The 13,446-nt window shown below is 38.1% G+C and overlaps 1 protein-coding gene across 6 annotated transcripts in view; it reads left to right on the top strand.

Moving 5' to 3' along the window:
* EML4 (EMAP like 4) overlaps positions 1-13,446 on the top strand; it is a 146,475-nt gene that overhangs the window by 95,388 nt on the left and 37,641 nt on the right. For 4 of the 6 annotated variants that reach the window (XM_038133903.1, XM_038133904.1, XM_038133905.1 and 1 more), the window contains 3 exons: positions 545-673; positions 3,712-3,737; positions 4,178-4,210. In XM_038133903.1, coding sequence (XP_037989831.1) covers positions 545-673; positions 3,712-3,737; positions 4,178-4,210 — 188 coding nt within the window. The remainder of the gene's footprint in view (positions 1-544; positions 674-3,711; positions 3,738-4,177; positions 4,211-13,446) is intronic. The other 2 variants (XM_038133906.1, XM_038133902.1) reach the window with 1 other exon arrangement.

Genomic DNA, 13,446 nt, shown 5'->3' with positions numbered 1-13,446 from the left:
AGGTTTGCAGACATTTCTTTCAAAAACATTAAAGCCATTAATGTGATTCAGTATGTGCTAACTGCAAAGCTTCTACATGAAACTCTAATCTGATAGAACTGTTCTGCCTCAAAAATCAATGTGCTAAAGCTGGTGAACAGTTAATCAGAGAAAAAATTACATTGTTATCTACTTAATTGATTTTTTAAAATATAGTTTATTCTTTAAGGCTTATATACTTAGCCTCATTTTTTCTACTACTGTAATTTATTAGTGATGCAGTAATGAAGTATACAGTTATTTTGTTCAAGTCTTTATGTAAGAGCATTTGGAAATGGAAAAGAATAGATAAAACATGTGGCAATTGTCTTGCTCAATTGTGTTCATTCATCCAGTTAGAACTTTTTGACTAATCTTTTTTCCCTGTTTCATGCTGCAGCTTGAAGGAAGATCTAGCTCTGCTTTTGTCTCCTGCTGCTTGATCTGTCAATTTGCATACAAGTTCCAGTTATTGTTACACTATTATCTTGTAATTGTAAAACTTTTTTTTGTTTGTTTCTTCTAGCATAAAGAAATCCTTGACTGTTGAAAAAGCTCACAGTGCTTGGGAGAGTTCAGATGACAGTCGTAACAAGCTGATGAGAGTAGCATCAACATCTAAGTTAATATCAAAAGTGGCAAAGAATGCAGACAAGTATGTATTGGTTTGGTACATAAAAGCAAGAGAACTTGAGAGTCAAAATACTATGAAATCACACAATTCTAGTGAACTTACTGGTGTATATGCTAGGACCTTTTGCATCTTTGTTTCTATTATGAGTACTTACATAACCTGCCAGTTTGGTGCTCCAGGTGCCCATGAAATTTTAAGATTATTATAAAGCAATTCTTGTGTAAATATGTTTTAACATTGCCTATTTAGATTAGCAGAATTATGACATTTTATGGTGTAATGCCAGTGATTTGAAACTTCCAGCTAGTTTTTTTTTTTTTGGGTTTTTGCTAATTAAAGCTGATTTGAAAATACAAGTGTATTTCCTTGGAGTTAGTTTCTGGATTTCACATAGGATATATTTCCAAAGTAGACTGTCATAGTAGGAATATGCTTTTATGATTTCAATAGGTCTCTCAATTTAATTGCTTAGCAGGTTCCTGGTTGCGCGTTCTAGATGACAGGCAGGGATCTTTTTTCATTGTCACCTTCAGCAGGTGACGTGCCAACCATTCCTATCACGCCCTTCCTCAGCAGCAGATTTTCTTGGTTTGTGGACTCCAGTCAGTGCCTCTGAGAGTGAATAGCACAGGGGCAAGAGTTTGCTTTTTGCTGTCCCACACTGTTGACCCCTATTGTGACCCGCTCTTGTCCTCAGTACTCTCTGCCATTTGGGTTTCCCACTTTGTATTCACACACTTTATTTCTCTTTTTGACTTAGTTGAAATTTTGCTGAAATTGTGTTGATTTTTTGACTGGTCCTTCTCCTATTTACCAATATAACCCCTAGTGTACTGGCATATTCTTCCAGCTAGGTGCTGTCTGCAGATTCCTAGATCTGCTCAATAATCTTCATGCTAATAGCCTTTAATTGGTCCAAGGCAGAACTGCCTGAAAACCCATCCCATTCTGAAATAAAACACTTCCGACCTTTCAGAGTAATTGCCATTTTTTTGATGATTATGTCTGTAGTGCTCTCCTTAGCTCGCATCTAAGACTGTCAAATACCTAGTCAAGAGTGGTGCAAGTGCATTCCTTCTTCCCTGGGAATGGGAAGAACAAAACAAACTAATCTTGGGTGTGGATAGTGGCACATTTAGTAAAAGCTTTATGCTTAGCCTGAAGAGTTCTGCAGAGTGGAGTGCTGTGTGTGAGGGGATTATGTGTTACATATTTTGCAAGTATTTCCTTTCCTTTGATAATTGGTTTTCACTGCTGGAATTTGAAAGCACTTTGGCAATTTAGATTATAGCATGGCACCGCTGGATAATATTTTGGAATGACAAAACCCTCTGCCTTGATTTTTTTGCATGGCTTTTTGCTATGCTGCTAAAGTATCTTTTACAATGTAATACATATTTCAAATTTGCTAAAAGTAAAAAATAAATTTTACTTCTATTGATTCTTTATATATTGGTTCAGACATGGTCAAAATAGAGGTATTTTATTTCATTTTACTGTCATTCTGCTTATTTCTGAGACATTTCAAATGTTGCCCTTCCACAAGCTCTAATGTAGAATAAAAGTCAGGTATCTAACAAAAGCATGGAGAAGAAAAGATTAGTAATAATTATTGTTAGAGAAAGCTGTCTGTTCATGACTTGAAGCTGTTGTATCTTAACTATATTTGGCAAAAATGAAGCCTCAAACATGAATCGTAGACCATCACCTGCTAGAAGTGTGGGTGTTGTATTGTTGTGTCCCTTGTTCTTAAGCTGAGATTCATAACAGAGGCACTGTTTGCATACAAGGACACACATTAATAATCATTTCTTACTCACATTGTCTGCCACATTTCCATAAGAACTGGTTGGTATTGTGCAAAGACGTATTGTTGTATTTAATTTATTGTTCTCAATTAGAAACGTTGGCCTCATCTGCTTGAAGCTACGGAGGTCTTGTGCAAGGGAACAGAATTCAGCCCCTTATGTGGGCCCCAGGACAGAAATGTTTTACATATGCTTTGCACTATCAGCCCAGGATATGAACTTTGTTTACACAGCTCGGTCTGTAAGTCAGCACAGGGCTGTAAGTCAGTGTGATAAGGCCGTAAGAAGGAAGAGGGTTCCCACGGCAGCCCATCATTCAGTTGGTTTCAGGCAAGACTGGCAATCCACTTTAAATTTTTCATTTGACAGTGTGGCAAAGGGTGATTCCACCAACAGCCAGAGATTACTTTCCTCGTGCATATGCTTGACCCTTTGTCACTATTACAAAAATTTGACCTCCATCCAGCTAAAAATACTGGATGCCACTCATACCTTTCTGCTGAATTTCAAATGAATTCAAGAAGGTGTTTTATGCAATGCATTCTCCGATCAAGGAGTGTTATTCTATTAAGAAGTAGGTCTGATGCTGGAAATGAGTATTTCTTCCCTCTGCACAAAATAAAGAAAATTACTGAGTTTTTTTAATGAGTAACTCACTTCTGGCTCTGGTAAGGAGAGATGTCTCAACTACGCTCTGTTGAAGATTTTATGTTGCACATCCAGTAATGCTGTAGAGATCTGGTTTAAGTGAAACTGCAACTTGCTTACATTGAATCCATGTGTCCAATAGAGTTAATTCCTAGAAAAAAATTGTGCTGTTATGTGGTGACAGCTTATTTTGACAGGTGTTAAATGCTTTGCATGCAGGCCTGAGGATGTTTGGTAGCTTAAAACATTTGGTTATTACAAGTTCTCACTCTCAAAATGGAATTTTCTGTGCAAAAGGAACATGCCCTCTATAATTTATTTTTTAAAATATTTTTTTATTTTGTAATTTTCAGGGTAATTTTTAGAAGCCCTTCCCATAGGGCCAAAGATTTACTTGAAAGGTGCAGTGAGCTGCATAGAATAATGTATGAATAAAAATGCACTACAGTGACCAAGATTAGTTATTGTGCATCGTATGCTACAGTTACACTGTATGCAGAATCTGATGAGATTGCCAAATGCAGTAATGGGTAAAAATTGGTGGTATTGCCTTGATAAGCATTTTGCATATCATTAATGATAATATTTTGAATTTTTCCACAGGCACAAAGATGTCATTGTCAGCCAAGGTAAATAAAAACATTTATTTTTAAATACTGGATGAAGCTGAAAATATTTGCTTTGGACTGAATAGTATTTCCTGTAAATGAATACATTGTGACATACGCGTATGAAACTGGGGTTTAGAGGTAAAATGGCATTAATCAACTCCAAGAATTCATGTAGCAAAAAGTTACTCCAGACATGTATATGAATCTTTAAAATTATGGAGAAATAGATTGGATCTTTAGTAAGTACAGAAGTTTTTGGTGGGTGGTGGGAGGATTTCATTTATTTTTGTGAAGCAAACCGTTTTCTAAAAATTATTTTCTCTATGTATGTGTGCATAGAGAGAGGTTATAAAAATAAAAATCTAAAATTTTGACCTATATGCCAGTCTTCATCCAAGCAGGTGTGAGTGAGACTTTAGGAATAGTTTTAAGATATTTTATTTCTGTCCCATAACTAGCAAAAATGTCAACTCGTGAAAAAAACAGCCAAGGTAAGAATTAAGCTATGCCCTTTGGTCGCTTTCTTCTAATTTAGCACTCTCACAAATCTTTTATTTGGCTTTTCACCATCAAAGAGCATCAGTCTATTAAGCATTCTCTTAATACTTCAGCTCTCTTCTCATGGAAATTTATATGCATATGCACATTGCAATCTGTATGGGGATTATTTGGGAATAGTTAAATTATGGCACACATCATTTCATTGGAGAGGAATATGTATTCAAATAGAAGTCTTGCATTGTTGCCTAAGATATCAGAGTATTTAGAACTGCCAACTAAAAGATTTGTTTTATCTCAGCTTTCTGTCTTGCCAATATTACAACATATAAAAGCTGATTAGACAAGAACAGAGACTGAAGGTTTTAATAGTCTCCTGAAATGAAAAATGCGTCTCTTCTGAAGTGTATGTCTTTGCACCAATGAATCTTGCATTCTGTGGCTACCTGCTGCTGCTAGCTTGGTCAGTCAGGAAAAGGGGCCATCTATCTAAACATCGTAGGATGTGACAACAAAGAAGTCCACTTCTGGTGTTGCAAAACTGCTCTGCTTTGAATGTCCTGCAAACTGTACTGAAGCATGCAGTTTCAAAACTAAAGCATGTAACCCAAGTGCATGCTGTACACAACAGATCTATGTACAGGGGTTTTGTCTTGTGCTTTTTTGCTGCTTATTAAAAAAATCTGTAGTCTTCAAATTCTGTGCTTTTAGCAAGTTTACATTATTCACACTTTGATTGCTTTTGGTCTTCAAAAAAGAAAAAAAAGGCCTCCAGTTTTTTGAAGGTTAATATATGAATTGCTGGAATGACAGCAAAAAGCAACTTGGATTCAATTGCTTTAACTTTTTCTAGTTCACAGAGAAATTAGGGGTATAAAAGTATTCTGAATTGATGCTTACCAAAAGCATCTTCAGAGACAGGATGTGTGAAAGGGAACGAATAAATATCAAGAAGAAGAAATGTTTCATTATGCCATGGCGCTTAATACCAGCTGTGGAACAGTACATGTGTGCAGCACTGGCTACTGTAAAAGGAAAGCTAATCAGTAGTGGCCAGACCAGCTAAAACTATTACATTAAAAATGCCTTTCCTAGTAGAAAACAGCTTTTCACAAAACCAAGTTATGTATAGCTAAAATACCTTCAGTACTAAATCATTTCTTACAATGTGCTTCTACAGCTCTGCTTGTTCTGCCAAAAATGGACCATCCTGAAGTTCTCTCATTCTAGTAGCTGTAACTTCAGTGGCCTCAATGTGTTCCCTATCTTCTGTGTTACTGTGCAGAGGATGTGATGCATGGGCCTCTTCCAAGTGTGTCATGCCATAGTCTGTCCTGAGCCTAACTGGAATCAAAGAGAAACATGATACAGATGACAGGGCTCCACATATATGGGAGGTGAAGAGAAAGTCCTGTCACAGAAAATGCATTTGCTTCATTTTAAATACATGGAGTGGCAAAACGTAGGGCTGTCTCTAACATGGATGCAGATGCATTTAGAGAATTCAAAAGTTGTTTTGTATTTTTTTTGTTTTCTTTTTTTTAATATGGACAATTCAATGTATTTTTGACAAGTTTCAGAGTGTGTCTGTGTGTGTGGGGGACTGTTAGCTTTTATGTCGTGTTTGCTGCCCCAGAAAAAAGCCTGTCTAGGTTGCTGTTGCAGCAGGTTTACCTTCCCAGTATAAGCTTAGCAGTACTTGGTCACTTCTCCATCAGGGCAGATGACTTTAGCCTGTTTTGTAGTTGACAGTTGCCACATAAGTAAAACAATGACCAGTTGGCACCTGGATCTAACTGGTCAGGAAACTGAAGAGTTGCACAGACAGTTAGCATTGTGTTTCTGAAGTAAATCATGTGGACTTGGACTGTGTTGTCTTGGATGGGGTGGGATGAAGAGTTGCCCTTGCTCATGGTGTTTGTTCAAAAACTTCCTGTTCTGGAAGGCAAGGACACAAAAATTTACGGCTGCTTTAATGCTCTTTTGTGGCTTGCCAGCCTTTGCCTCTAGGGGTGAGCAGTCTCTAACACGTTGTTAATTAAGTTACAGCAGCTCCCCTGAGCTGCTCATTTCACTCAGCTGAGTGTAAAACACTGTGTATGCTCCCAGCAGTCATCTCCCATAAGGATTGCGTTCATGTGCTTCCTAGACCTAGAAATTCTGTGAAGGAGGCCCTTGGGAAGACTGCTGGTGTGCAAACTGTCAAGCTTCAAAGCAAATCTACAGTAAAAATACATCAGTGTCTTTATACACACAGAAAATAAGTTTGGAATCACTGTGAAATTGCAGATTTTCGTAGCAGAAGGTGTTTGCATAGGATAATGGGATGGAAGATGACAATTTTATATTGCTTTGAACATTCTGGAATCACTTTGTTTCCTCTTTTTTTGATTCAGCTAATAAAAAAACAGCTTTGAAAATGTTGGTATGGTATAGTACCACAAAATACAGCTGAACACATTTTTGCATGCTTAGCTCTCGGAATGTAATTTTTCTAGCAGCAGAAGATACTGCAGTTATATCTGTCTTCCGATACTCTGTAGATTCATTGTGGTTTCAGATGGTGTTGGTAATAGCTATTAAAGTGATAGACTTGGGGAGCAAGTGAGAGTCGTGGCTGAACTTCAGCAGTGAAAGGCATTAGCTGTGGTGTCAGAATTGGCTTTGGTTTGGTGTGGAGTCTCCCAGAGAGTGCTGCATGTAAATGTCAGCAGGACCTAGGCAATTCTTTTCTCCTGCCAGGAGCAGCAGCAGCATGGGGAGCCACAGCCTGCAGCTGCCTTGTGGGCAGCCACTTGTTTTTTTTCTGTTTATCTCCATGCCAAAGCCACAAGTGTTGCCATGTCATTTCGTACCTTCTCAGTACCCAGTTTTGTTCCCTCGGTGCCTTTATCTCTCCCACTTGGGTTGAATTGCATATACTTCCAGTAAGGTTAGTCCTCAGCTTTATGTTTCTGGTTTTGTGCTGCAGCAAAGGTTATAGGGTCAGTTTGGTTGTTTTTCCTTGTAAGCCACCAGCCTTTTTACAGTAAAATCCAGTACTAAAATTCTGTGAAAATCCAATAATGCTGTGGGTGAAATGAACAGGTGCTTACTACAGCCTTAAAAAGACCCTAACTAAAGTCACTGTTTTAAATTCTTTACCAGCTGGTGTTTATAATTCCCTATTAAAGCCATCTTGCTTCTCACTTCAGCAGAAACATTTTTTAAAGTATTAATCATAAGGTATTCATATTTTTATACCCAGAAGTTAAAGACCTGGCTTATTTTGAGATAAAAGGTAATTTATTTCCCTGAGATTCTGTGTTTGAGTTTGGTTTTCAGTGATAGGAGCTCCATATATGAATCACTTGTTCATTTATTATAAAGTAATAAGAGACACTTAAACTTTTTGGATGGCAATAAAAACCATATGTGAAAGAATTAATGAAAAACATGCACTGCATTCCTAAGTTTTTTGGTTGCTTTTTTTTTTTTTTTTTTAATTGGGCTTTTTTAGTTTCCAGTACTTTTTCTTCTGTTAGTTTAACTGTGTTATAGTTTTAGCTTCACGGACAGAGCAAGTGTGGAGCAAACAATGAAAAAAATGTACCCTGCTGACAATGTCTGTTGTCTGCAGAGAGTGCAAAATTCAGTGGCTACCTCAGACTGCTTTCTCATCAGACAGTGATTTTGTATCAGATGGTTGTTTTGTATCAGAAGGTGCTCCTGTACCTGACAGCAAATGGGGACCCCCAATTATTGTTATGGGGCTTCTTGCTCTTGTTCAGACACAGTGCATATTATTAAGAAAAATCAATACTGTCACAAAACCAAATTGTGTACTTGGAAGTTTTTATCACAGATTTTTGGTGAAGTCAGGGTTCTATAATTTAAGCAGGAACCATTTAGATAGAATCTTATTGAGCTTGTTTGTATTCCTTGTTCAGTCTTTGTATTCCTTTGTATTCCTCCAGTATTCCTTGTTCAGTCTTTGTTTTTCTTTTTTTAAATAAAAAGCTAGAGTTTAATATGCAACTTCAATTATTTCAGTGCTAATGGTAACTGTTGTTAATACCTAGATTCATAATGTCATCCAATAAATGAAAAGTTCACTTATCAGATTATGTAAAATTAATAACCAGAGATCTGTTAAGAAATTTCAAGGCAAAGCTGTAAAAACATTCCAAATCAGCAATGTCTCTCGTCTCATCTGTTGTATTTGACTCTTTGGCTGGCACTGCACCAGGGCTCTGTATCAACAGTGCATGTCTGTCTGTCAGGTTCAGCAGGCATTGGCACCTAATAGCTTGGGGCGAGAGATGGCAGACCTGCAGGCACATGGTAATTCCACTGTGAGGTTGAATGTAACGGTCTGGGCTTGGTGGCTGAATTTGGTTATTCATCTCAGTGCTGTTAGCACTGGTTTAAATTAGAAACAGGCTTCTAAGCTCTTGTCCCTCAGGTTAGTGGTCCTGCAGAGTTCTTGGACACAGGCCTGAAAGCAGAAGGCTTGTGGGAAAGAAGCTATTTGTAGTTTTAAAAAGCATAGCTTCACTGGTCAAGCAACTAGAAGGTGAAGACAGATTAACAAATGTACCCTGGATGTGGTAGTTTATTGTATATTATTAGAGTGTTCTGCATGGCCAAGCTAGCTGGAGTCTTTTTGGGTTTTTCATTTGCCTGTAAATCACTTCAGGGTGCTGCTACACGTAAATAGCACCCTATTTTAATAGGGTTTTAATGCACCAGCCCATGTTGAACTTTAAAACTAGAAGGGTTGGGACCTACTGAAAAACAGTCAGTAATGATTTGCAAAATTACTGTAATAATTCCTTTAGAACTAAACTTGTGTGTGTATGTATATAATCTACTGTATGCCCATTAGACATCCCATTATTTACACTCTTGCTAGCTGAAAAGCAGTTAATTACAGCACAGACTTCTGGGGCTACCTCAGTGTCTTGTCTAATGAGGAATAGTAATATAAATTATGGTCTCTAATCCAGTCTTGTTGAAGAAATCATTAATTGGGGGTGAAGGTTTCTCACATGCCTCTATAAAACTACTTGATAATTTTTTTGCGGCATGTTTTTTGGAAAACATGGGAGGATTTTGTAGTCTCCCTGTATTCAAATTTCTGAAGTATCTGAATAGTAGCTTTCATGTCTTCTGAATTGCTTTTCGCCCTAGATACTTCTGAGTTAATCTACAAAGAGTTCTTTGATCTTTTTTTTTCCTCTTCTTTTCCTATTATTTTTTATTATTTTTCTTTGCAAGCCTTTCATATTCCCCTAAGAATATGATTCAGGGAAAGTAATAAATTTCTTAAGTGCCATTGCATGAGTCTTCCTGTGCTGGCTTCATGGAAGCACTAATTTCAGCCTTTCAGATGGTTTGTATTGCAATATCTTTGCTCTCTCTTATCACTTGCAGGGTTTTTCATTTGCCTTACCTTCCAGCTTGCTTTCCCTGATTTGGTGGGTTTTAAACTTTCTTCCAAAGGTGAATTAATAGGAATTGTTGGGAGTTGAATTTTAATGTTACTGAGCTGCTTTTTCTTAATTCTTCAACTTTTTTTATAAGACCTGATTAAAAGCTTATTCATGCTAACAGGAATCTGTTCTTGGTACGAGAAGGCTTTGCAGAAAACTCTCACTCAGTCTCCTATTTGTCTACAAATTTTATTTGCCCCTAGTTTTAGTCAGTTTTGGATTGCCATGCCTTGTCAAGAGGTTCCTTGCATGCAAGGTATCTATGCTGGCTTACAGTCAGAGAAGATGTAGTCATTTCCTTGCAGGTCAGCCAGGCTTCTGGAGCTTCCCTCTCACTAGCAGCACCTTGTTTCACCAACATATTTATTCCTTTCTTCTGTGTCAGGCTGTAAACTTCCAAAGAACTTGCTGTAGATACTTTGGTTGCTAACATCTACCTCCAGCCTCCTGGGACCTATTTGTCTTAGTGTTTACACTAATGAACTTAACACAGGAAAGTAGAAGCACTGAAATTTCACTGATGGCACAAAGCTGGGAGGCCATACTGATAGAGTTGGAACCTGAGATTTAAACTGCTTGCCAGAATTAAATGGTAGGGAAAAGGGCTATAACATGTCACTTAATTGTATAAAGATTGAACCACTCACTTATTTTGATAGCACAAATGCAATCCCAGGATGTATCAGAAGTAATTCTAATGGAGATAGAGGCCTTGTGGAAAGTGTTAATGCATCAAAACCCTGGTAGGTTCTCCTCTGCAGTACTGCATGCACCCATAACCATGAAGGGTAAATGTTGTTGTGCTGTGGAGATAGACTAAACCCTTATTATACAAAAAGAGAGTTAAATAGCTGGATGTTTTTATTTCTTCAGAATATGAAGGCTTGGAGGATTACTCTTTTCATGCTCACCCAGTTCACTTTCTGACAGCAGATGGGCAGACCTGTGCTGAAGTGAGCAGCCATGCTGTCACACACACACAGAAAGAAAACAACCTGTCCTTGTATTATTGTCACCTGGAAGCTGAGAAGTTCCCAACCAGTAGGAGGAGGTTTTTGGATGCCGTTCTGAAATCAGCAGTGTGTTTGTGTCTCTCTCAGTAACAGCCAAAGCTCTGCTCTCTGAAGCAGGTGCTGCAGTACTCTGCAGAGTAAAAAACATTAGTGCAAGCAGAGAGAGAGCACTGGGAGGACATGTTGGGTATCTGTCAGGCTGTACTAGGCTGAGCTGAGACAAGCCATGATGTTCGTCCAGCTCATTACATTAATTTGCATTAATTTTCAGAGCCACATGCCTGAACAGCGTTCAAGGCTACCTTTAGAAGTGCCCTCACCATGTCCTGGCTTCTTTCTTGTAGTCTCTCCTTCTGAGCAGTGTTTTATGTCACTTCAGCTGACTGGGACCACATTTTAGTCAAATTTAGTGTTTCTGCGTCTTTGGGGCCGAGTTAATAATTTCCCCAAACCTCTGGGGAGCCCACGGAGAGCCAAGACCTGCTTGGAGTCTGCTTAGGTCCAGCACACCCAAAGGGCTGCTATGCCTGAGCCAATCCTGGGAGCATAAATTGGGAGTGCTGATCTTGTGTTCCCTGGCACTTGTGTAAAGAGATTGTTGAGGCTCCAGAGGTGAAATACCGTGGAGCCAAGCAGAGTTTGGCAAGGGCTGTGAATTTGAGCTCAGAGCTGCACAAAAAGCCCTTACAGCTGTTCCCGGTGAAGAGCTGGCCCCTGGAGCCAGGGCGCTGCAGCCGCTTGGTGCTACCTTTTGTAGCAATTCTGGGCCTGAGCTGTTACATTTTGTGTGCTGTGGATAATCCGTGGCACCTGGGTGTGCTCCCTGCAGAGCCTCAGCTGTACTTCTCAGTTGGTTTGATCCGTATTTGAAAGAATTTATAGGATATCTGCAGTTGCAGATTAATTAACTTGTCAAGTGCCAAGGGTTCTTCATGATATGCCCTCCTGGCCCTTTCCACACGCATCCCCCAGCACTTCCTTCCCCAGATGCTTCTGCTCAGTGGATAGTGGGATCTGAACATCTTCTTTGTATGGAACAAAATATTTTTACTTTCGTACCTAGTGTTTTCAGGCTGGTAGACACCAGAATTGTCAAGGATTTTCTGTTTGTTGGTGTTTAGTGTGTTTTTTACCCACTCTCTTCAGAAGTTTTGACTTTTTCTCCCTTGTCATCCCTTACATACATATCTATCGACAGGTTCTTTTTTCCCTAGAAGGAAATAAAAGTCTAGACATGGTGCTTTGTATTGGAAAACAGTGAGGCTGCAGGAAAGGATCATAGTCTAGTATTCTTGATCATTCAGTTGAGCAGGTATAGTATGAAAGAGTTAAATCACTGATTTTCTTAACTTGCAAATACAAGAATTTGGCCTCAGGCAATTAACTGCTGTTTGAGAATGGTGTTGGTTCGCTGTCATCCTCTCTAGTATTTCAAAAGAATTTTACATTAATATTATATCTGCCCTCCAGGTTATTCTAACAAAAGGAAATTTACAGTCTTAGCCAAAAAAAAAAAATCTTTCAATGGGCTGTCTCTTCTTCTAATCCTTCTGCTTTTTTAGAGAGAGACTTAATCTAAGTTTTACCTAGCCTGTGTCTTTCTTACAAGTGTTTTAAATATGTATCTTCAAAGGTAGTCTTGAGTAAATACAGCCAGTTAAAAAGGTAACAAAATATTCTTTCTTTAATGGCAAACTTCAGAGAGCTAATTTGTATCTGAATGCCCTGTAGATATTCTTTTCCCTAAGCTCCAGGAGAGCCTCTTCTGCCAGAGGCTTGACTGATGAATTCCTCTTGGGCTCTTCATGCCTCTCATCTGCAGAGTCCAACAGGTGCAACTGCCTCCATCCATAAGAATTTCAATTGCAGGTTGTCTCCACTGTTCTAAGCAACAATGAGAAATTTGATCCTAAATTTGTGGTGTCATTTTACACTGATCTTGTGGAACCAGAAGTGTCAAGCTCAGTGGTAAATCAAGAATTTATGGATTAACAATGAGCGATCTTTTGCAAATACCCTTAGGCTTTCATTTGTAAGACTGTCGGTGCCAGATTTTAATAGAAAGGTCATTGTTAATACATTACTCTTGGGTTTGGCCAGTGTTATTTTATCTCTGAATATACATACTATAAAACATATATTGGTGGATAAATGTGACATGGTACTAGTTTGGAGTAATTATCTAAACATTTATGTCAAACTAGTGATAGCTCCAATCTTTTGCTTTTTTTAGCAATGCAATTAAGCAATGCACATGTGGTAATATAACTGTTGTGTCTAATTTAGCTACCAGGGAGTGATTTTCTATGTTCCTTTTTACTTTATCTGAGACAGGTTTTCTACTGTTCTCAGTGGAGAGACTTATGGGGTTCTTGTTCAAAGCACTCATGTTTTTTCTTGGAAAGAGGCAAGACAACTGTTTTCATCATTTTAATATTTGCTTCTTTTTTACTGAATTTCTAAGGTTCAACTTTAATTGTATTACTATGCAAAATAAGAAAAAAAACCCTTTATATATGTGTTAGTTTTAAATTGTTCAATTATTACAATTATTGACCTGGTTTCTTTTGCCTTTTTAGATCTCTGAGATTGACTTGAGCTGTTAAGCTATGATTCTGTGGAAATAAGTCTGAGTTTCTCATAATTTCAATTTCAGATGTTTTAGGGAATGCCAAACATAGATTGCACAATCATGCAGTCTGAGTATTAATCTTAGGCTTAATTAGGGAAATATTTCCAAGC

The sequence above is a fragment of the Motacilla alba genome, chromosome 3 (assembly GCF_015832195.1).
Source record: "Motacilla alba alba isolate MOTALB_02 chromosome 3, Motacilla_alba_V1.0_pri, whole genome shotgun sequence".
NCBI lineage: Eukaryota > Metazoa > Chordata > Aves > Passeriformes > Motacillidae > Motacilla > Motacilla alba.
Note: the sequence above shows the minus strand (reverse complement) of the source record. Positions and strands in the feature narration are given on the sequence as shown.